This window comes from Pecten maximus, chromosome 15 (genome assembly GCF_902652985.1).
Source record: "Pecten maximus chromosome 15, xPecMax1.1, whole genome shotgun sequence".
NCBI lineage: Eukaryota > Metazoa > Mollusca > Bivalvia > Pectinida > Pectinidae > Pecten > Pecten maximus.
Window position 1 is genome coordinate 35,754,154 of NC_047029.1, and position 22,754 is coordinate 35,776,907.

General features: G+C 36.6%; 1 protein-coding gene across 1 annotated transcript in view; it reads right to left on the minus strand.

Annotated features, from left to right (window-relative positions):
- Positions 1-22,754, minus strand: part of LOC117343408 (potassium voltage-gated channel subfamily H member 2-like) — a 243,962-nt gene that overhangs the window by 69,260 nt on the left and 151,948 nt on the right. The window contains exons 3-7 of the mRNA XM_033905750.1: positions 17,193-17,342; positions 14,789-15,082; positions 13,250-13,300; positions 10,771-11,000; positions 7,821-7,853 (exon numbers count right to left, since the gene is read on the minus strand). Of these exons, the coding sequence (XP_033761641.1) occupies positions 7,821-7,853; positions 10,771-11,000; positions 13,250-13,300; positions 14,789-15,082; positions 17,193-17,342 (758 nt within the window). The remainder of the gene's footprint in view (positions 1-7,820; positions 7,854-10,770; positions 11,001-13,249; positions 13,301-14,788; positions 15,083-17,192; positions 17,343-22,754) is intronic.

A 22,754-nucleotide genomic window follows, 5' to 3' on the forward strand; every position in this document is an offset into this window, starting at 1 on the left:
TATTTATCCTCAAATAGGCCCCTCCCTATAATAAATCACATTTATCCTAGAATTAGCCCCCTCCTCGGATGTAAAAGTTTAATAATTGTATTAAATCTCAAATAAGCTCCTTTTTAATAGTGTAAAAGTTTAGTACTGTATCTATCATCATGTATAATATATTGTCATCATATAAAGTGATCTACCAATTCCAGAACCATTTGGATGATCCTGACTGTCGAAATATATATATTGATGAGTTTGTCATAGACAATACTGCCTTCTTCATTTCCATTTACTGTGTTGAGAAATCAAACAGATTTATGTATTCAGCCATTAGCTCAAAGTTAATAGTAGAATTTTATGCAGAAAATTGGCTTCAACAACAAGAATAATGCCAAAATATATGCCAGTCACATGAAAAGCTGTTATGTACCAATTATACAGCTAATGGACACCAGAGCTATCGAGTCTGTTAGGGATACAGGAAAGTTCTGAGACGAGGCCGGTCCCTGCTAGATGTAAACATGTCCACAAACGGGCGCCTTATCTCAACTCCCAAAAAAACCTGTCTGCCTTGCAGTGATAGAAGTCAGTCAATGTGAAAGGGCGAACTATTGAATATGAAAGTCCTAATTATCCTGATATCTTCTTGTTGTATCACTAAAACACATGTGAACATGAATCTCCCCCGCACCCCTGATCTCCTATAGACCTTGTACAGGGCTGTTTACAAACTTCTGGCATTCCTGAAAAGCTGTAATTACAGGTTTACAGTACAGATTTACAGTACAGGTTTACAGTATTGATGCTGTATATGAAGCATGGTTTGCTGCAGGGTTTATTACCTCTTTAACAGCCAGGGGCAATTTGAGATGAGGGACTCCTTGTAGTAGCTTGTGGCTAGCTCACTGAACAACAAACAGGAGGTCAATTACATGTCATCAACAGCAAGCATCTTTGCTCATGGGCACAACCAGGAAAAAAAAGACAGTTTTAGCTTTTGTCAGTATGATACTGCTGTACAATCTTGAAACTTGATCCAAAGTTTAAGGTTTTTGACTTTCCTACAAATTGATGGTCAATTACATTTCTTCAAGTAGACAGTTTATGTGCTATATATATATGTCAAGTAGTAATAACGACAGTACAGACAAGTAAATTGTCGAATTTTCGAGGCAATTTGCCCCTTTATCAAGACACAGGTTTATATATATATATAAACAAGAGATCCCAGAGGGATCTTGGCCCCCACCATTGACTGATCTTTATAGGTTCCATGTGAGATTGATCTTCTCTCTAATTTTCCCCTTTTTCTTTTTTTTCCTCTTCTGACAACATGAACAAGCGGAAACACCATGTGAAGTTTGAGACACATCCCTCCCGTATTTTTGAAGAAATAACGATGGCAAACCTCAATTTTTAAAATCCAAGATGACTGCCTGTCGGCCATTTTGTGATTCTTTTCTTATGAAAATAACTAAATTTGATTGGCACAACTAGGTACTAAGGGGAACCCACACATGAAGTTTGTCAGGAATTATAGGTATCCTCCAGTACTTCACAAGAAATCATGATAACCAGGATTGTTAAACACCAGGACAGACTGACAACAGACAGACGAAGGGCGCAGGGCAATTTGAATAGCCCTCCATCTGTAAATGACAGTGGGCTAATAAGTAGAATGATATTTCCCTAATAGCTCTCAAACAAACGAATAGAAAATACTAGAGTTGTTTGTCCTTAAAATGATATACATTTAATATACATGTGTACATAACATACACATACCGTACACAGGTTACATTACAGTCATTGCAAGCCACAGAGTGTTATCAATGAGTATAGTTAATGACAGCATATAACGTTCATCATACTATAAATGCCATACCAGCAGCATGATACAGCAGTGCAAGTTGCTAGGTCAGCAGCATTGCTACTTCTATATATATAACTCCTCTGATACAGATCTATTTCATAATTATAGGAAACAGAACCTATGATTTTTTTTGATTTTTTTTTCTAAATAATTTTAGGTCCATTAGACCTGTACATACTTATTCAACAACTTCCTTTCAGAAGTTCTACGATTGTGATGCCTATCTTTTCTATACAAGATTTTAACAGTATAGAAAGCTGTTGTTTATAAAAGAAGATTTGGTATACAAACAATGTCTATTGTCTATGATCTCAGCGTGCTAGCCAACAACTGTTACAAACAAGTCTGTGGGTACTGCCAATGTATCCATTGTTCTGTAAACAGGTCCAGAAGGATGTACTAAAGTCAGTTTGTAAACACCCAGGATAATCTTACCAGTTGTATGTATTGGACCAGTTAAAAGCCAGACAATGTCTACAGGGAGAGAGATCTGGTCCTGTCAGGAGATACAATCAGCAAACCAACATTAACTATCCGACCTGACAATGTGATGGTCAATCCTGTGTTACAGGACCATGTCCAGTCTTCATCAATTATATATAACTCTCATATCACCTGTGTACAGGACAGATTATCATCTGGCTGGTTATCCTGTTGTAGGCCAGGTTGGGCCTGGCCAAAGGAAGTTCTTAGTGGATCAAGGTGTACAGAAATTAAAGATGCTGGACATGTTTCTATGGCAACTGCAGTTGAAGGTTAGGTGTTGGACATGTTTCCATGGTAACAGTAACGAACAAATTTAAAGCTAGAACATCCCCCACCCCACCCCAGTGTAGACGTTTGACCCTAGAACCCCCCCCCCAAAATTGAAGCAGATAAGACACAAAGCTACATGTTATTGTGTCAATAAACTGGATATTGTCTTCGACACATCCACACATAAGGATTGCATGGATTGATAGCTGAGTAGGGAAGTTACATGTTATAACACCACAGTGCGAACAACTATAAACTCAATATGATCAATTATGACCTTTGACCCTTTAGCCTTAACCAATGATGTCACAGGTCAAAATGATATGAACTTACCTGTTTGTCTCTTGGGGAGGAATGTTCGTCAAGAAGGGGAGATCCATGACCTTCTTCCAAAATGTCCCTGACCAGCGAGATGGTCACCGACTTCTTATTATAAGTCATGTCTAAATAATACCTTTCCCTTTAAGAAATATTTTGAACAAATAACATAAAGATATATTTAATTATGGAGATTATAAACTCCCAAGTATCAGCAGGTACATTGTATCATTGGTTAAAGAACCATACTATAAACTGCATCAGCAGATATCATTGGTTAGAGAACGGTACTGTTTAGTTATATCCTTTCATGAACAAAGAAAATTGTATGTAGAAGAAGCTACGAACATCAACTTGTATCCCTGTGAACTATCCCCAATATTCTCTGCAATTGTGATATGTCATTGGGTGCCAGCATTTATTTATCTGACTTTACAGAAAACAAAACGTGTGTAGGATTCAATAGATGTTTAGCTTTTTTAACCCTCTTATTTGTAACAGTATATACTAGTTCAACATCAAATGTAGCAACCAAACTCGACTTTGACAGATCATATTTACCCACACATGATGACATGCATGTGATGCAGAAACTAGTGATTACAAAAGGAAAGATAGATTCTTTGATACTGGCTGTACACCTCAACACCTGTAAAGAGAATACTGGCTGTACACCTCAACACATGTACAGAGAACACTGGCTGTACACCTGTACAGAGAATACTGGCTACACCTGTACGGAGAATACTGGCTGCACACCTCAACACCTGTACAGGGAATACTGGCTGTACACCTGTACAGAGAATACTGGCTACACCTGTACAGAGAATACTGGCTGTACACCTCAACACCTGTACAGGGAATACTGGCTGTACACCTGTACAGAGAATACTGGCTGTACACCTCAACACCTGTACAGGGAATACTGGCTGTACACCTGTACAGAGAATACTGGCTGTACACCTCAACACCTGTACATGGATTGGCTGGGGGTTTAATGTTTACAAGGCCAGGTTGTTTATAACTTGTCTTAAATATTCTCTCCAGAACACCTAGCCCCCTTGTATAATAGATCAAGAGCTTACAAGTGCAGGTGACAAGTATAAAATTATACCTGTCATTTGTGACTGCCACACAAGTATAAAATTATACCTGTCATTTGTGACTGCCACACAAGTATAAAGTTATACCTGTCATTTGTGATGGCCACACAAGTATAAAATTATACCTTCTTCATGTATGACAATGGCTCCCTTAACGACAAGTATAAAATTATACCTATCATTTGTGATAATGGCTCCCCTCTTCACTTCAAATATATATTTTATTCTTGACCCAGACTGAAGTCAAATATATCTATCATTTCCATAAATATATCTCATATTGTCTCCAGCCCTGATCTTACGGACATCAAATCTATCTATCATTTCCATAACTATATGTGATATTGTCTGATTACAGCCCTGATCTTACGGACATCAAATCTATCTATCATTTCCATAACTATATATCTGATATTGTCTACAGCCCTGGTCATACGGACATCAAATCTATCTATCATTTCCATAACTATATGTGATATTGTCTCCAGCCCTGATCTTACGGACATCAAATCTATCTATCATTTCCATAACTATATATCTGATATTGTCTACAGCCCTGGTCATACAGACATCAATTCTATCCCTATGATAACTCAGTAACTCCGATCTTCTATTTCCTCCATTAACAAACCTAGATTTGAATCAACATTAATTGTTGGGAAATTGATACGTGATTAATAAATATGAATGAGTGCAGTCATTAGAGACATTCTATGGTAGCTGGTTTGTGTTTGCCTACACTAAGGCAAGGCTCTGATAACAAGACATTTAATCAATACAATGGTATTCTCTCTCACACCTGAAAACCAGGTATTTCCTTTGTTCTCATGTTTCAAAGATAATATTTTGTTTTATCTTACATCTTTGATATTTCTGAAGCTTTGGAACATTAACCAATGTAGTGTATCCAAGGGACGACTTTCAGATCACATATGGTACTGAATCCTCCTCAAACATAAATAATATTTTCTCCAATATAATGAACTTTTGTTAGTTTAACAAACTGAAAATATATGCAGAAACAGTGATAAATTGAAGGCAAACTATCTTGTATTTCGTCTGGGCAGAGCGATTAAAATTTGAAGGTGAAATTTTGTTTGGGTGCACAACGTTACCCAAACTCCAGCATGAAACTTTTCAACAACAGTATATGTCAATTAAACATCAGTATAATACACAAGTGATTTTGTTTTAACTCATCCAATATCAAAACACTTGAAAAGGCCATTTGTTACATCATCTTGCTTCTGCTGAAATTGTACGCAATACAAAAACCAATGGAGCAATGACCATTGAGAGTTAGTGAAAAGAAAATTCAGACTTACACAATCAAACAGTAAGACTATAATGTCAGGGTCAAACACCAAGGTCAATAATCCAAAATTATGGATATGTTGTCAGGGTCAAACACCAAGGTCAATAAACCAACAGTAAGGACATATTGTCAGGGTCAAACACCAAGGTCAATAATCCAAAAGTAAGGATATGTTGTCAGGGTCAAACACCAAGGTCAATAAACCAACAGTAAGGATATATTGTCAGGGTCAAACACCAAGGTCAATAAACCAACAGTAAGGATATATTGTCAGGGTCAAACACCAAGGTCAATAATCCAACAGCAAAGATATATTGTCAGGGGTCAAACACCAAGGTCAATAATCCAACGGCAAGGACATATTGTCAGGGTCAAACACCAAGGTCAATAATCCAAAAGTAAGGATATGTTGTCAGGGTCAAACATCAAGGTCAATAAACCAACAGTAAGGATATATTGTCAGGGTCAAACACCAAGGTCAATAAACCAACAGTAAGGATATATTGTCAGGGTCAAACACCAAGGTCAATAATCCAACAGTAAGGACATATTGTCTGGGTCAAAGACCAAGGTCAATAATCAATCAGTCAGGATATATTGTCAGGGTCAAACACCAAGGTCAATAATACAACAGTAAGAGTATAATGTCAGGGGTCAAACACCAAGGTCAATAATCCAACAGTAAGGACATATTGTCAGGGTCAAACACCAAGGTCAACAATCAAACAGTAAGGATATATTGTCTGGGTCAAAGACCAAGGTCAATAATCCAACAGTAAGACTATGTCAGGGGTCAAACACCAAGGTCAATAATCCAACAGTAAGGATATATTGTCAAGGTCAAACACCAAGGTCAATAATCCAACAGTAAGGAAATATTGTCAGGATCAAACATCAAGGTCAATAATTCAACAGTAGGGATACATTGTCAAGGTCAAACATGAAGGTCAATAATCCAACAGTAAGGATATATTGTCAAGGTCAAACACCAAGGTCCATTATACAACAGAACGGATACACTCCAGGGGACAAAATCCAACCTTGTTAGGTCAAGGTCAAACCTTGAGGACAGAGTTAGTTGCATGGAAATCCCAAGGATAACAAATCCAACAGCAATGAGTTAGTCAAACCTTTAGAGTTACATTGAAACACTTCAAATCAGTTAGTGGGGGTAAAAATGTCACCAGTTACTGGTTAATGGGGAGTAATCTCGGGGGGGGTCACTCACTGGGTAAATTGTTAGTCATCAACCTAGTCTAATCAACTAGATATATTAGTGTGCCCCGGTACACAGATAGCTTTCATTAACCAGTAGTAGTAAGAACTGATTTTATATAATTCCATAAAATGATTCTTGTTAAACTACATTTTATACAGTTTCAAAAAATCGTTTTTTATCTTATTAGATTTCATAGAATTTAGAAAGTGTTTATTGGTTATTCAGATTTAATAAAGTTTCATGAAATGATTATCATTTAATTAGATGTAATACAATTTCATCAAAAGAGTTTTGTTTACCCGGTTATCAGATTTTAAAAAGTTTTATCAAATGATTTTCATTTATTTTCTAGATTTCATACAGTTTCATCACATGAATTAAACAAATTAACTATTTTAGCTTGATTTTATACAGTTAAAATTAATATTGTTTTAACTAGATTTTATACAGTTTCAGAAATTTTTTTTTTTTTTTTTCACTAGATTTCATACAATTTTAGAAAATTAATATTGTTTTAACTAGATTTTAAACAGTTTCAGAAAAGTTTTTTTTTTTTATCAGGTATATATCTTTCTACAGAGTTTAACAGGATTCTTCTGTGATATCAAAGCAGTCCCTATTTGCTATCAAACTCTAACCCAATTATGCCACAAGTATATTCATCAGAAATTTTAGTTCCCATGGATATGCTGCCCTGACTATACTTAGTTTAAGTATTCCACAAGGCAGCAAGGAAAATAAAATTTAACCATTTTTGGAGTTGCATGTTATTTTTAATCTTTCCAGTGAAACTTTTTTACATACAATTCTAGTTCTCAACTACCTCAACAAAAAAAATAATACTCAAACATTTTACAGATAATAATTTTGAAATAAACTGAAAAGTTTTTTTCCAAATTTTTCTGATCTTCTCACATCATCATTATTGTTTTGTTTTTTTATTTTCTACTTTTTTTTTTTCATTTATATATTTATATTTTTTTTTTCTTTACAATATTGTAATTTTTTACTCTTTGTTTTTTGTTTTTTTTTTCATCTTGTAATTTTTTTACTAATATTTTTTGGGGTTTATTTCTTTTTTTATTTTATTTATTCATTTTTTTATTCTTTAATGAAAAGAATGTTTCATTACAATTGTATAACCTGATATTAATTCTTACTACTTTAAAATTATGTCTACTTTCTTTGATATTTTTTTTATTTTGCTTAGTTAAGTTTTTCAAAGTTAGAAGGGGATCATATGGATCTTACCATTTCTTCTATCTGGGCCTTGACCGAACTTCCCTGTAAGGAAATTAATATGGTATAATCTAAAATAAACCCACATGCATATCGCCATAGTAACTAGCCTGTACACCACCAGGACCTTGTCGGACACATTGACCCCAGACAGAGGTCATCTCAATTCACCCTGTGTCATAATATTGTGTACATTGCAAAGTTTAAGAAAAAGATATAAAGGTTCTTAGCATAAACAACTCTATTGTATGATTTTGATTCTATTAAGAGTTTGGTAAAAAAAAAAGGGTTTCTTTACTTTCTAAGTCGCTATTTGAGCACTATATTCTTATTTTAAAACTTGTAAAATTAATACAGTAATATCTTGACCATTAATAAATTTAAATAAAATAAAATCTACTCCAGTTTTATTTTGGCATGGGAGCTATGACTACTACATGTATAATGAAGCTTTATAGCAAAAACAAAATTAATCAAAAAAATCTCTCTTTATTACAAATGTTGAATAAATGGAATTAAGTCAATTACAATTAAAAATGTGTTGATTTAATACAATGCCAAAAAAAAAAATCTTTGCAATACACATAATATTTTCAAAATAATGATGTTATCCTGATCAAGATCTCGGTGTAAATCTATCTACCAGTTAATCTACCCAGTCTACCACTGACTTAGTTACTCACTACGATCTGGCAAAATGCAGAGATTACACATAGCTAGATCAATATCGCAGTTACACATTCGTGTTACTTATACTAGATAATCTACATTTATTGATCAGTAATACAGAAAAATATTAACATTTCATAATGATATAAGTAATACAATTATTATACATATATAGTGTATTAATTTTGTAGAATAAACTTTTACTAAATATCGTTTAAAAGGCATGCATTATTAAATAGGATAATGACAGATATACACGGAATCTTAGACTAGATAAATCATCATACAAAAAGTTCAACTATCATTTCATACATAAAAGTCAAATGAAACATTATGATAATCTAAAAGTTATTCAATATAAAAAATTCTGCTGCTATCTTTACTAATTATAGATTGAATATGTTAAATTGAATTTTCTAAAATAATTAATGACCAATAATAAGATATTAATGATTAACAATAACAATAATTGATTATCAGTAATTTACTGTCAATTAACTATCAATAATTAATGACCATTAACTAATGATCAATAATTAACAGCCTATAACTAACGATAATTATTTTACAACCAATAATTAACGGCCTGTAATTAACGACCAATAATTAACGGCTATGTGCGGTGACATCTACCATGCTGCATCATCAGTGAAGAATGCTTGCCACAGAAAGTGAGAGTTACCTCCCCTTTATCATAGGCACAACTTTGGTGGTTGAGAAACCAAAATAATCACCAGAAGAAAACCATTATTCTGCCAATAAATACCAATAAACCAGAACCGAGAAGCCATTCTATTATATAATACAAACAGAAAATTTGATGTAAGACAGATTGAAGTGCCAAAGGTGACTGGTTCAACTTGAAACATGCAGACTCGGACCATGTAATGATTGATAGTCGAGGACGAAGAATTGTCAAAAATGCAAGGTATGTTCCACTTACACCAGCCAGTAATAGAAACAAGGGTACACTCTGTTATATCTATAGTTTTATCAGCTTGCTGGTAAAATGGAATTACCATATCCTACTTAAATGTTTTTGAAGAATGATGTAATTTTATTAAATTGCGCATGTAACTTGATCAGTTTTTAATCTTTCAGAAAGTGCCATGGTTTTCAACGTTTTCTCTTCAAACTCAAACTTTATCCATCTGTGCTATGAAAATGAAAATCCTCAGTGTAGAGTGCTTTAACAAGTGATCATGACAGATTGTGTTTTCTGGCAAAACATTGATCTATTTTATATCTTTTACAAATAATTCTCTGAAAGCTTTTCCAAAAATCTTAAACTCAGGGTTTTCAGAAAGTCGTCTATCATTTTCAGATTTATTCCTATTTGGAATTTTAAACTTACTGGATATTCAGAAAGCTTTGTATCTTTTATTACCATTAAACATTTCAGACTTTCTGGATTACAATTAAAAATTTCAAACTTTCTGGATTACAATTAAAAATGTCAAACTTTCTGGATTACCATTTAAAATTTCAAACTTTCTGGATTACAATTTAAAATGTCAAACTTTCTGGATTACCATTTAAAATTTCAACCTTTCTGGATTACAATTAAAAATGTCAAACTTTCTGGATTACCATTTAAAATTTCAAACTTTCTGGATTACCATTTAAAATTTCAAACTTTCTGGATTACAATTAAAAATGTCAAACTTTCTGGATTACCATTTCAAATTTCAAACTTTCTGGATTACCATTTAAAATTTCAAACTTTCTGGATTTTCAAAATACTTTGTATCTTTTATTCTTATTTAAAATTTCTCATAAAACATCTGTAGATAAATATGAAGGATACATATGACAATTTTATATAAATACATACAATTACAATTAAAATTGTCAAGGAAGAACAACCTTCCTCGTCGTAATATTAACTCTGAAATGTCATTCCCGGATATATATCTAAATGGAAATATTTACAAATAGTTTGCTACTCCTCCCATCATTTCTTAATCTTAGATATAATTTTAGAAACTTACTAGTCTAAACGGTCGGCCTTTAACCCAAAACATATATAATATCTTACATGTATAGCACATACTGATCCAAAATAAAAACATAGAAGTCACAAGATATGTAACAACTATAAACATTGTTTTATAGAATACAATCACAGATATATATGGCTACAACTTTGACAGACCATTTTACGTAAATAACATTGATAAGAACTTCAGAGAAGACAGTAGGACAGACACATTGACGAGTCATTGTCACTCACATGCTTGACATGCACAGTACAGACTATAAACACATAAACAGATAAGTGACCAGGACTTACCTGCGCCACCTTTTCAGACACGTTATGCTTCATATTTTGAACGTTGGGAAGAAAGACTCCTTTACCAGACCCTGCCATACCGCCGTCCCTTTCGGGGGTCCAGCCCATCTGGAGAGAGTCTGCTAACAAGTTTCCAGAGCTGTCCGTCATCTGTTTAGTCCTATGTTTGGCAAGTTCCGAGTCACTGCATGTTTGATTGATACAGTTGGACTTCACATGGTTCCCTGTCCCTAGAAAATATTCATTACAACAATGGCATTGTATTGGTGTACAGTAGAGGAGAGAAAACAAAACAAAATTCTAGTAAAACCAGCTCACCTTATCAGCCAGAGAAAAGACTCGAAGTAAGGATACCAACAGATAAAGCCAAATTATGTTTGAGATTACAGAAAGTGTTAAGGATACATGCTACCTTATACTAAATATTTGTTAGAGTTGCCTCCCTTTACATTCATTTGCCGGGTAATGGTATATATAGAGACTTGCTATCAGCAACATCTTCATTATTTCTACAGTACATTAGTCTATGACAAATGATTGATCAATTATTGAACGTTTTAACTCGGGGAAAGACTTAGTAGGCTTGTATGTAAGTTCAGCGACATATATCAGTGAGTTTAACTGCACCTTAAAGGTATCTAGATGATGGATAAATCCTATGCTACATTATTTATAGAGTAGGTTGGTGGGGAGATCGATAGAAATCAAGACCTCTCTCGGGTCCATCCCCAATCTCTCTGGATTATTTCTACTGAGGAACTGAGATTTCCACATATTGTTCATAAAATGTGTGTCAGTCCTCATCTGATGTATAGGTAGGGGAACTGGACAGGCCTGAATGCCGGTTGCCAGGTGCCATGGTAATGCCTACAGCTCAGAGGTCCTGGGTTCAAGTCCCGGTCTGGTTGTTGTATGTTTTCCCACCTATTACATATATATAATATAGCTTTCTGTGATGAATTTGTTTTGTTTGGGTAAAACAACACTACAATGTTTCTATACATCTAAATAAATTGGCAGGATAAACCAATAACTTCTGTACGGATTTGTTATATCTGGGTAAAAGTAAAATTGGCAGGTTAAATCTATAATTTCTGTACGGATTTGTTATATCTGGGTAAAAGTAAAATTGGCAGGATAAGCCAATAATTTCTGTACGGATTTGTTATATCTGGGTAAAAGTAAAATTGGCAGGATAAACCAATAATTTCTGTACGGATTTGTTATATCTGGGTAAAAGTAAAATTGGCAGGATAAACCAATAACTTCTGTACGGGTTGAAAAGAAGAACAAAGTCATAACTGTTTGGCTTGAATGGAACTTTTACTTCAACCTTTGGAAGAATTGGCAGTGACGTTATATAATTCAGAGATGGAGACAACAATGTGAGACAGTGACTAATGTGAGGGTATATCAAAGCAGAACTGATGTGCAAAAGAAAAAGTATATACCAGAAAAGTCAGTTTCAAATACAGGTTTATGGTAATATACATAAAAATAGAAAACGCTGCAGGCTAATTAGACAGTCTTAATTGTTTTAGCAAGCTTTGAGAAATTTAAATTCTTTTACAATCCACAAACATTTGTTAAAGATAGAGTTAGTTAAACTGTATATACCTACCATAGCAAATGTCACATTTCACAAAGTTTAGATAAAAACATTAATTAATTAGTATACAAAACCTGTCTTACCACAAATTATATACCTTTAAAAATACATCATGCAATTCCATTATTATCCTTTTTTTTCATTTTTGCATGAAGTTGAAAACACTTCATATAATATATATAGTGTGTGCAATGTGCAAATATCACTGCTAATGTGCCTGTAAGTATATTTACTGTAGCTTCATCGGAGTTATCTCCCCTTACTAAAATATCAATGTATCACAATTTGAATCATTTTTTATATATTTTCATAAATCAATTAATTGTAATGTATCCTGGCACCATCAAACAAGATAAGGAATTTTTAAATTAGAGGTAAGCAAGCATGCATGTAAACATTTTAGAGAGTGAATTGAATTAAAGTGAGGACGCTGTACTGATTTAGAAGTTTAGTGGTGGGAACATTCTTCATGCCATTGAAGAGAGAAGACAGTCCAGTCATTACATTAATGGTCAAAAGTTCAGGAAAAGTTGTGATTATATGTACGGCATAAACTTGGAAACACCTTTAACAATCAGATGTAGACTAATAGGAATCAAGGGCTATACACTTTTGTATGAAATTTATGAAATTCTCATGGATCCTGCAACAAATTTCTTAAACACATTTTATCTCGTTTTTAAATCTACAAAATAACATAAACCTTTGTTTTTTAATATATGAAATTAAACTTTTGAGTTTATTTCAAATCTACAAAATATTTATTTTTTCCGATTGCTTAAGGATATTCCAAGATAACATTGTTCCAGGCTGATGCAAACATGTAAAATGTAGAAACAGTCCGCCCGAGCATACAATCTATCTACTCACATGACCCTACGGTGTAGGCCCGCGCCCGACCATTGGCAATATGATATATGTCTGCAACAAAGAGTTTGTACATCTGATTGGGAAATAGAGTGAGCTCCCTTAGACCTTGAATTGTTCCTCAGTTGACATTACATTTTTTTTGTTTTTTTTTGGTAAAGAAATCAGAGTTGCTTCCCTTAGAACCAGCACTAAAACATGCTTTAAGGAAACAAATCCTTGGATTTTGTCAATGTTTTTGGAAATGGAGACATCTTAAAGCCCTCTAAAACATGTGAAAGACAGGCAGAGCTTGATTATTTTTTTTAACAGTTCTGATAGCAAGGAAGTGAGAGTTATCTCCCCTTAACCTGTCTCTGCTGTATGTACAGATGTGTGGGAGAGTTTATATACTCTACAGAATGTGTGTAATTATTGCTGATAGATTACCTATACAGGTATTGGTAACTACAGGTGTGCAACACAACATCGACTGGTTATGTTAATTAACAGGTGTACAAGGCTTATGTCACTGAACTGCAAGGGACATACACGTCTATATGTAAAGGGCATTAAATGAAAGGGATCAAATCAAATATGAAAGGACATTATTGATTGTAAATCAGTTAAATTTTGGTATAACTATAGGTAAGCAAAGTGTTGGGTATTATAAGATGTGTAAGGATATATATGACATAGGATTATGTATGTTTTCAAACAAGACAAAACTAATTTGGATCTAATTACCTTGATTCCCGAGGCCTTGTCCCTGTGTAGTTACTCTATGACATTACCTGCTTGATTTGTTTTCCTTATGATTCTGTCTAACAACATAAAATGTTCCTCTCTTTACTTTATGACATTACTGTTTTTACCGTGTCCCTATGCCCATGTCCCTGTGACCTTTTCCATGTGACATTGTCCCTGTGACATTGTCAATGTGATTTTGTCTATGACCTTGTCTGTGTGAACTTGTCCATATGACCTTGTACCTTGGGCCTTGCCCATGTAACCCTTTCCCTATGACCTTTTCCGTGTGACCTTCTACCTATGACCTTACCTATGTAACCTTGTTCATGTGACCTTGTACCTATGACCTTACCCATGTGACCTTGTCTGTGTGACCTTGCCAATGTGACCTTGTACCTATGACCTTACCCATGTGAACTTGTACCTATGACCTTACCCATGTGACCTTGTCTGTGTGACCTTGCCAATGTGACCTTGTACCTATGACCTTACCCATGTGACCTTGTACCTATGACCTTACCCATGTTACCTTGTCTGTGTGACCTTACCCTTGTGACCTTGTACCTATGACCTTACCCATGTGACCTTGTACCTATGACCTTACCAATACAACCTTGTCCATGTGACCTTACTCATGTGACCTTGTCTGTGTGACCTTGTCCATGTGACCTTGTACCTGTGACCTTACCCAAAAGACCTTGTCTGTGTGACTTGCCCATGTGACCTTTTACCTATGACCTTACCCATGTGACCTTGTCTGTGTGACCTTGTTAATGTGTAATCTGTATAGATGATATATAATAAGGTAATCACCTGAAGCAGGTGTTAACTGCTCGCCCTCAAGGCCTTCCATGGAGGATGCACGTCGGATATAAGCACCGGTACGGGAGTTTGGGGCTGGAATGTCTGAACCGGTCTTTTTGTAACGGAAAATTGGCGAGTTTGGCGGAATTTCATTGTCAAGGTATGGAAGGGAATTGAGAGGGACGGCCTCCTCAGGAATGGGGGGGTTCTCAGGGTCAGGGTTCTTGTCCATCCCACAAGACTTAAACCTGTTGAAATCTCGTCGTATTGATGGCAGGCGTAGTTTGAAGCTTCGGTGGCGACCTGAGTATGACAAAAAAAAAACAGTAAATACAGACTTTATATCTACACTTAGCAGTCAACTTTAACACTTCAATAGATTTATAATGTCAATGATACAGGCTCAGGATCTAACATAAGAGTATCATGTCAATGTAATATAAAATAATATCAAATGAGGTTAAGATATTTGTCAAAAGCATCCAGAAGAGTGATATATATGAAATTATATAACAACTTAAATTAATTCTCAATAGTGTATTAACACATGTTAAGATTCTATTCATCACAAATTTTTAACTTTATATACATGTTTGAACTAGAATTTTGTCAGTCTGACATTAAAGCTGCCAACTCTAGAAATTACACTCAATATGAAATGTGTTTACCCCATGTTCACATACACACATAATACAATAACTTGAACTAGATGCTTTATCGTCCTTACAGCAAACTGGATCATTTTAATCTATTGTATGATGTAAAATATATTGTCTTATCAAAGAATGAGTACATCATATGCTTGAATTATTATGGTTTCTAGATCAAAGTAATGCACAAAATCCCGAAATAACTTAATTTGTAATATAAAAGAAAAAATTGGTTTGCTATGTTTGTGGGATCAAATACGAAAATGATGTATAGGAAAGTACAAAATAAAACAAATTCATAACTTTATCTTCACCACTATTTCCCATACAGCAATCCTAACATGAGCAACAAAAAGTGTAGCAAATCACATGTACCCTGTGACCTTGACCTTTGACCTGTCTTATTGTGGGAGGAAATCAGAGTACCCAGGGAACCTATACCTTTTCACATCCAATCAGGGAATCAAATCCCAGCCGCCTATGTGAAAGGCAAGTGTGTTACCACTGTGCCACTTGACCACCCAACCAACTTAATCCTACCAGATTCCAACAAGGCACATGATCAATGCAATTGAAATCCCTGTCTCGGCTAAGGATCAAACCAGCTACATCTAAGGCACAAATGATCCAGCTAAATAGAAGTTCTCCCAAGCATTGCAGTATATTGCAGATGGTATTAACTAGGGTTACACCATCCTTTAGTTTTTTATCAATCTGGTTGATATTTCCTATAAATCTCTATCATACCTCTGTGACCTATGACCTCCACTGTGTTGGTATATTTCCTATAAACCTCTATCATACCTCTGTGACCTATGACCTCCACTGATATATTTCCTTTAAATCTCTATCATACCTCTGTGACCTATGACCTCCACTGTGTTTGTATATTTCCTATAAACCTCTATCATACCTCTGTGACCTATGACCTTCACTGTGTTGGTATATTTCCTATAAACCTCTATCATACCTCTGTGACCTATGACCTTCACTGTGTTGGTATATTTCCTATAAACCTCTATCATACCTCTGTGACCTATGACCTTCACTGTGTTGCTATATTTCCAATAAATCTCTATCATACCTCTGTGACCTATGACCTTCACTGTGTTGGTATATTTCCTATAAACCTCTATCATACCTCTATGACCTATAACCTATGACCTCCACTGCGTTGGTATATTTTCTATAAACCTCTATTGTACCTCTGTGACCTATGACCTCTATCTACTCTGTTGGTATATTTCCTATAAACCTCTATCATACCTCTGTGACCTATGACCTCCACTGATATATTTCCTTTAAATCTCTATCATACCTCTGTGACCTATGACCTTCACTGTGTTGGTATATTTCCTATAAACCTCTATCATACCTCTATGACCTATAACCTATGACCTCCACTGCGTTGGTATATTTTCTATAAACCTCTATTGTACCTCTGTGACCTATGACCTCTATCTACTCTGTTGGTATATTTCCTATAAATCTCTATCATACCTCTGTGACCTATGACCTCCACTGATATATTTCCTTTAAACCTCTATCATACCTCTGTGACCTATGACATCCACTGTGTTGGTATATTTCCTATAAACCTCTATCATACCTCTGTGACCTATGACCTCCACTGATATATTTCCTTTAAATCTCTATCATACCTCTGTGACCTATGACCTCCACTGTGTTGTATATTTTCTATAAATCTCTATCGTACCTCTATGACCTATAACCTATGACCTCCACTGCGTTGGTATATTTACCTGATTTACTGATTTTGACATTGTTTTCTGGTTTGGTGATGGCAGTAGTGGCATGCTCCGAGATATCCTCATAATTGATGATAAACATGATTACCTCCCCTTGTTCATTCTTCACAGGGGCTGTCAGAACACTGCATAAGAATTTAGAACCTGAAATATATAGAAGGATGAGTAAATCATTTTGTTACTAATAAAGGTTTCTCTTGTACATTTATTTGGTATCTTAAAGTGTCATATAAGAGTATCCTCCATAAGATTTGTACCGGATACTTAATCCTATGGCCTGTTTTAGTATCCGAGTCAAATCTCACACGACACCAGAGTAAACTCTTTCATACAACTTTGCCAGTAAAGAGTTCAACATTAGGTAATTATCCTTTAAGCAATAATCTATTGGACTAAATTAACATTAATTTTACATTTATAAATGACACCTTGAAATAAAAAGATGTTGATTGAAGATCAAACTGAATATTTGTTAATTTTGAGTGTTTGTTTGTAGAAATGATTTTGAGTTTTTGGAAATATTTGGCCAATTACATAAGCCGGTTAGACAAAAAGCTAAAAATAGCAATGATATCCTCGACCCTCAGAGAGGGAGCTACCAACAGTATGTGACCTATGATGTCAAAGCCCAAATTACCTGGTACAACATTGTTTGTTAGACACATAAAGGAAAACCTTCCATATAACACCATGTAATGGGAGAATGTTATTGTTTTAGTTTAGACTTATCTCCCTTTGACCATAATTTCACCTTCATAAAAGGTAATTGGAGAATGTTATTGTTTTGGTTTAGACTTATCTCCCTTTGACTGTTATTTCACCTTCACAGAAGGTAATGGGAGAATGTTATTGTTTTAGTTTAGACTTATCTCCCTTTGACCATAATTTCACCTTCACACAAGGTTTTTGTTTGTTTTTGTTTAACGTCCTATTAACCAGCAGGGTCATTTAAGGACGTGCCAGGTTTTGGAGGTGGAGGAAAGCCGGAGTACCCGGAGAAAAACCACCGGCCTACGGTCAGTACCCGGCAACTGCCCCACTTAGGTTTCGAACTCGCAACCCAGAGGTGGAGGGCTAGTGATAAAGTGTCGGGACACCTTAACCACTCGGCCACCGCGGCCCCACAAGGTAATTGGAGAATGTCATTGTTTTAGTTTAGACTTATCTCCCTTTGACCATCATTTCACCTTCACACGAGGTAATGGGAGAATGTCATTGTTTTAGTTTAGACTTATCTCCTTTTGACCATAATTTCACCTTCATACAAGGTAATGGGATGATGTTATTGTTTTAGTTTAGACTTATCTCCTTTTGACCATCATTTCACCTTCACCCAAGGTAATGGGAGAATGTAATTGTTTTAGTTTAGACTTATCTCCCTTTTACTGTAATTTGTAGTATTGACTCTTCCTTGCATCAACTCTTTTAGATGACATTTTGGTTTCAGTTAAGAGGATGGAGTTGTTGGGGTCAGATTGGGTCAGTCAGGGTCAGTTAAATTGGGGGATGTCTGAGGTCAATCAAGGTCCCACGAATGAAGTCCCCTCAAAAATGTATGTATTTCAGGAAAACAAATGAAAAGCCTCTTTGAACTTGATTTTTGTTGATGAATTTAATGTGGATTTATAGCAGAGATGTCAATCTAGGTTTTGTGATGTAAAATAATAATATTGATCATTTATTATGTGCTCCAGGACCCTGTGTGATGAGTCCTGATTTGACCTCTACCCCTGACCCAGATGTATATAATCCATGTTGGTGACACATTTTGACAGCTATCTCCAGAAAATGCCCAACATGCTGGGTTGAAACTTTTATATTTTGCTTCTCAGATGTTGGTCTTGGCCAGGTGAGATGAAAAGTTGCATATGAGATTTTGGGAATTTATTATGAATTTTAATGTTACAATGAAACATATAGCGAAGCTAATTGTGGTCTTAGTCCTAATGGGAGAATGTAATTGTTTTAGTTTAGAATTATCTCCCTTTGACCATCATTTCACCTTCACACAAGGTAATGGGAGAATGTTATTGTTTTAGTTTAGACTTATCTCCCATTGACTGTAATTTCTAGTATTGACTCTACCTTGCATCAACTCTTTTAGATGACATTTTGGTTTCAGTTAAGAGGATGGAGTTGTTGGGGTCAGATTGGGTCAGTCAGGGTCAGTTAAATTGGGGGATGTATGAGGTCAATCAAGGTAAGATATTCACAGTTGTCATCAAGGTTTCATATGTTTTGTTGTGGTACTACTGTAGGAAAGGAAAAATACACAGCCAGACAGGGGTTCAAACCCGAAACCTATGAACACTAGCCAAATGCTCTACCAATTGAGCTACGTGGTCGCCGATGATCGACCCAGTCCAGTTCTGCTACATTCCTCCCTCCTTCAACAAAGTCTTCGACCCCGAAGACACACCTGAGACTCAGTAGGTATTTAGTCGGGCACCATATGTAATAGGAGAAGAAAAATGCACAGCCAGACCCAGGTTCAAATCCGGGACTTCCGAACACTAGCCAGATGCTCTATCAATTGAGCTACCTGATCGCCGATAATTGACTGGGTGCAGTTCCACTACACTACTGCCTATGTATAATAATAATTTAATATCCTGTCCACAATGATACTGTATACACCTGTAAACTGATATATTCACCAATAATTCTAGTAATATAATCTCATTTGGTTGGAACTTTAAACCATCAAACATTCTCATTATAATAGTCACCCAGAACTATCCCTGTTCTGTATGATGATGGGGACATACCCCTAACGGTGTATAGATATGGGGACACACCCTTAGCTGTGTATAGATATGGGGACACACCCCTAACTGTGTATAGATATGGGGACACACCCCTGTCTGTGTATAGATATGGGGACACACCCCTAGTTGTGTATAGATATGGGGACACACCCCTAAATGTGTATAGATATGGGGACACACCCCTAACTGTGTATAGATATGGGGACACACCCCTAACTGTGTATAGATATGGGGACACACCCCTAGTTGTGTAAAGATATGGGGACACACCCCTAACTGTGTATAGATATGGGGACACACCCCTAACTGTGTATAGATATGGGGAAACACCCCTAGCTGTGTATAGATATGGGGACACACCCCTAACTGTGTATAGATATGGGGACACACCCCTAACTGTGTATAGATATGGGGACACACCCCTAACTGTGTATAGATATGGGGACACACCCCTAACTGTGTATAGATATGGGGACACACCCCTAACTGTGTATAGATATGGGGACACACCCCTAACTGTGTATAGATATGGGGACACACCCCTAACTGTGTATAGATATGGGGACACACCCCTAACTGTGTATAGATATGGGGAAACACCCCTAGCTGTGTATAGATATGGGGACACACCCCTAACTGTGTATAGATATGGGGACACACCCCTAACTGTGTATAGATATGGGGAAACACCCCTAGCTGTGTATAGATATGGGGACACACCCCTAACTGTGTATAGATATGGGGACACACCCCTAACTGTGTATAGATATGGGGAAACACCCCTAGCTGTGTATAGATATGGGGACACACCCCTAACTGTGTATAGATATGGGGACACACCCCTAACTGTGTATAGATATGGGGACACACCCCTAACTGTGTATAGATATGGGGACACACCCCTAGCTGTGTATAGATACGGGGACATACCCCTAACGGTGTAAAGATATGGTGACACACCCCTAGCTGTGTATAGATATGGGGACACACCCCTAGTTGTGTATAAATATGGGGACACACCCCTAACTGTGTACAGATATGGGGACACACCCCTAGCTGTGTATAGATATGGGGACAAATCCCTAGTTGTGTATAGATATGGGGACACACCCCTAAATGTGTATAGATATGGGGACACACCCCTAACTGTGTATAGATATGGGGACACACCCCTAAATGTGTATAGATATGGGGACAAACCCCTAACTGTGTATAGATATGGTGACACACCCCTAACTGTGTATAGATATGGGGACACACTCCTAAATGTGTATAGATATGGGGACACACCCCTAACTGTGTATGATATGGGGACACACCCCTAAATGTGTATAGATATGGGGACACACCCCTAACTGTGTATAGATACGGGGACACACCCCTGTCTGTGTATAGATATGGGGACACACCCCTAGTTGTGTATAGATATGGGGACACACCCCTAACTGTGTATAGATACGGGGACACACCCCTGTCTGTGTATAGATATGGGGACACACCCCTAGTTGTGTATAGATATGGGGACACACCCCTAACTGTGTATAGATATGGGGACACACCCCTGTCTGTGTATAGATATGGGGACACACCCCTAGTTGTGTATAGATATGGGGACACACCCTTAGCTGTGTATAGATATGGGGACACACCCCTAACTGTGTATAGATATGGGGACACACCCCTGTCTGTGTATAGATATGGGGACACACCCCTAGTTGTGTATAGATATGGGGACACACCCCTAACTGTGTATAGATATGGGGACACACCCCTAAATGTGTATAGATATGGGGACACACCCCTAACTGTGTAAAGATACGGGGACACACCCCTGTCTGTGTATAGATATGGTGACACACCCCTAGTTGTGTATAGATATGGTGACACACCCCTAGTCGTGTATAGATATGGGGACACACCCCTGTCTGTGTATAGATATGGTGACACACCCCTAGTTGTGTATAGATATGGTGACACACCCCTAACTGTGTAAAGATATGGGGACACACCCCTGTCTGTGTATAGATATGGGGACACACCCCTAGTTGTGTATAGATATGGGGACACACCCCTAGTTGTGTATAGATATGGGGACATACCCCTAACTGTGTATAGATATGGGGACACACCCCTAGCTGTGTATAGATATGGGGACATACCCCTAACTGTGTATAGATATGGGGACACACCCCTAACTGTGTATAGATATGGGGACACACCCCTAACTGTGTATAGATATGGGGACACACCCCTAACTGTGTATAGATATGGGGACACACCCCTAACTGTGTAAAGATATGGGGACAAACCCCTAGTTGTGTATAGATATGGGGACACACTCCTAGTTGTGTATAGATATGGGGACACACTCCTAGTTGTGTATAGATATGGGGACACACCCCTAACTGTGTATAGATATGGGGACACACCCCTAACTGTGTATAGATATGGGGACACACCCCTAACTGTGTATAGATATGGGGACACACTCCTAGTTGTGTATAGATATGGGGACACACCCCTAGTTGTGTATAGATATGGGGACACACCCCTAACTGTGTATAGATATGGGGACACACCCCTAGTTGTGTATAGATATGGGGACACACCCCTAACTGTGTATAGATATTGGGACATACCCCTGTCTGTGTATAGATATGGGGACACACCCCTGTCTGTGTATAGATATGGGGACACACCCCTAACTGTGTATAGATACGGGGACACACCCCTGTCTGTGTATAGATATGGGGACATACACCCGAGAGCTTTAAGACTGTTTCAGGTC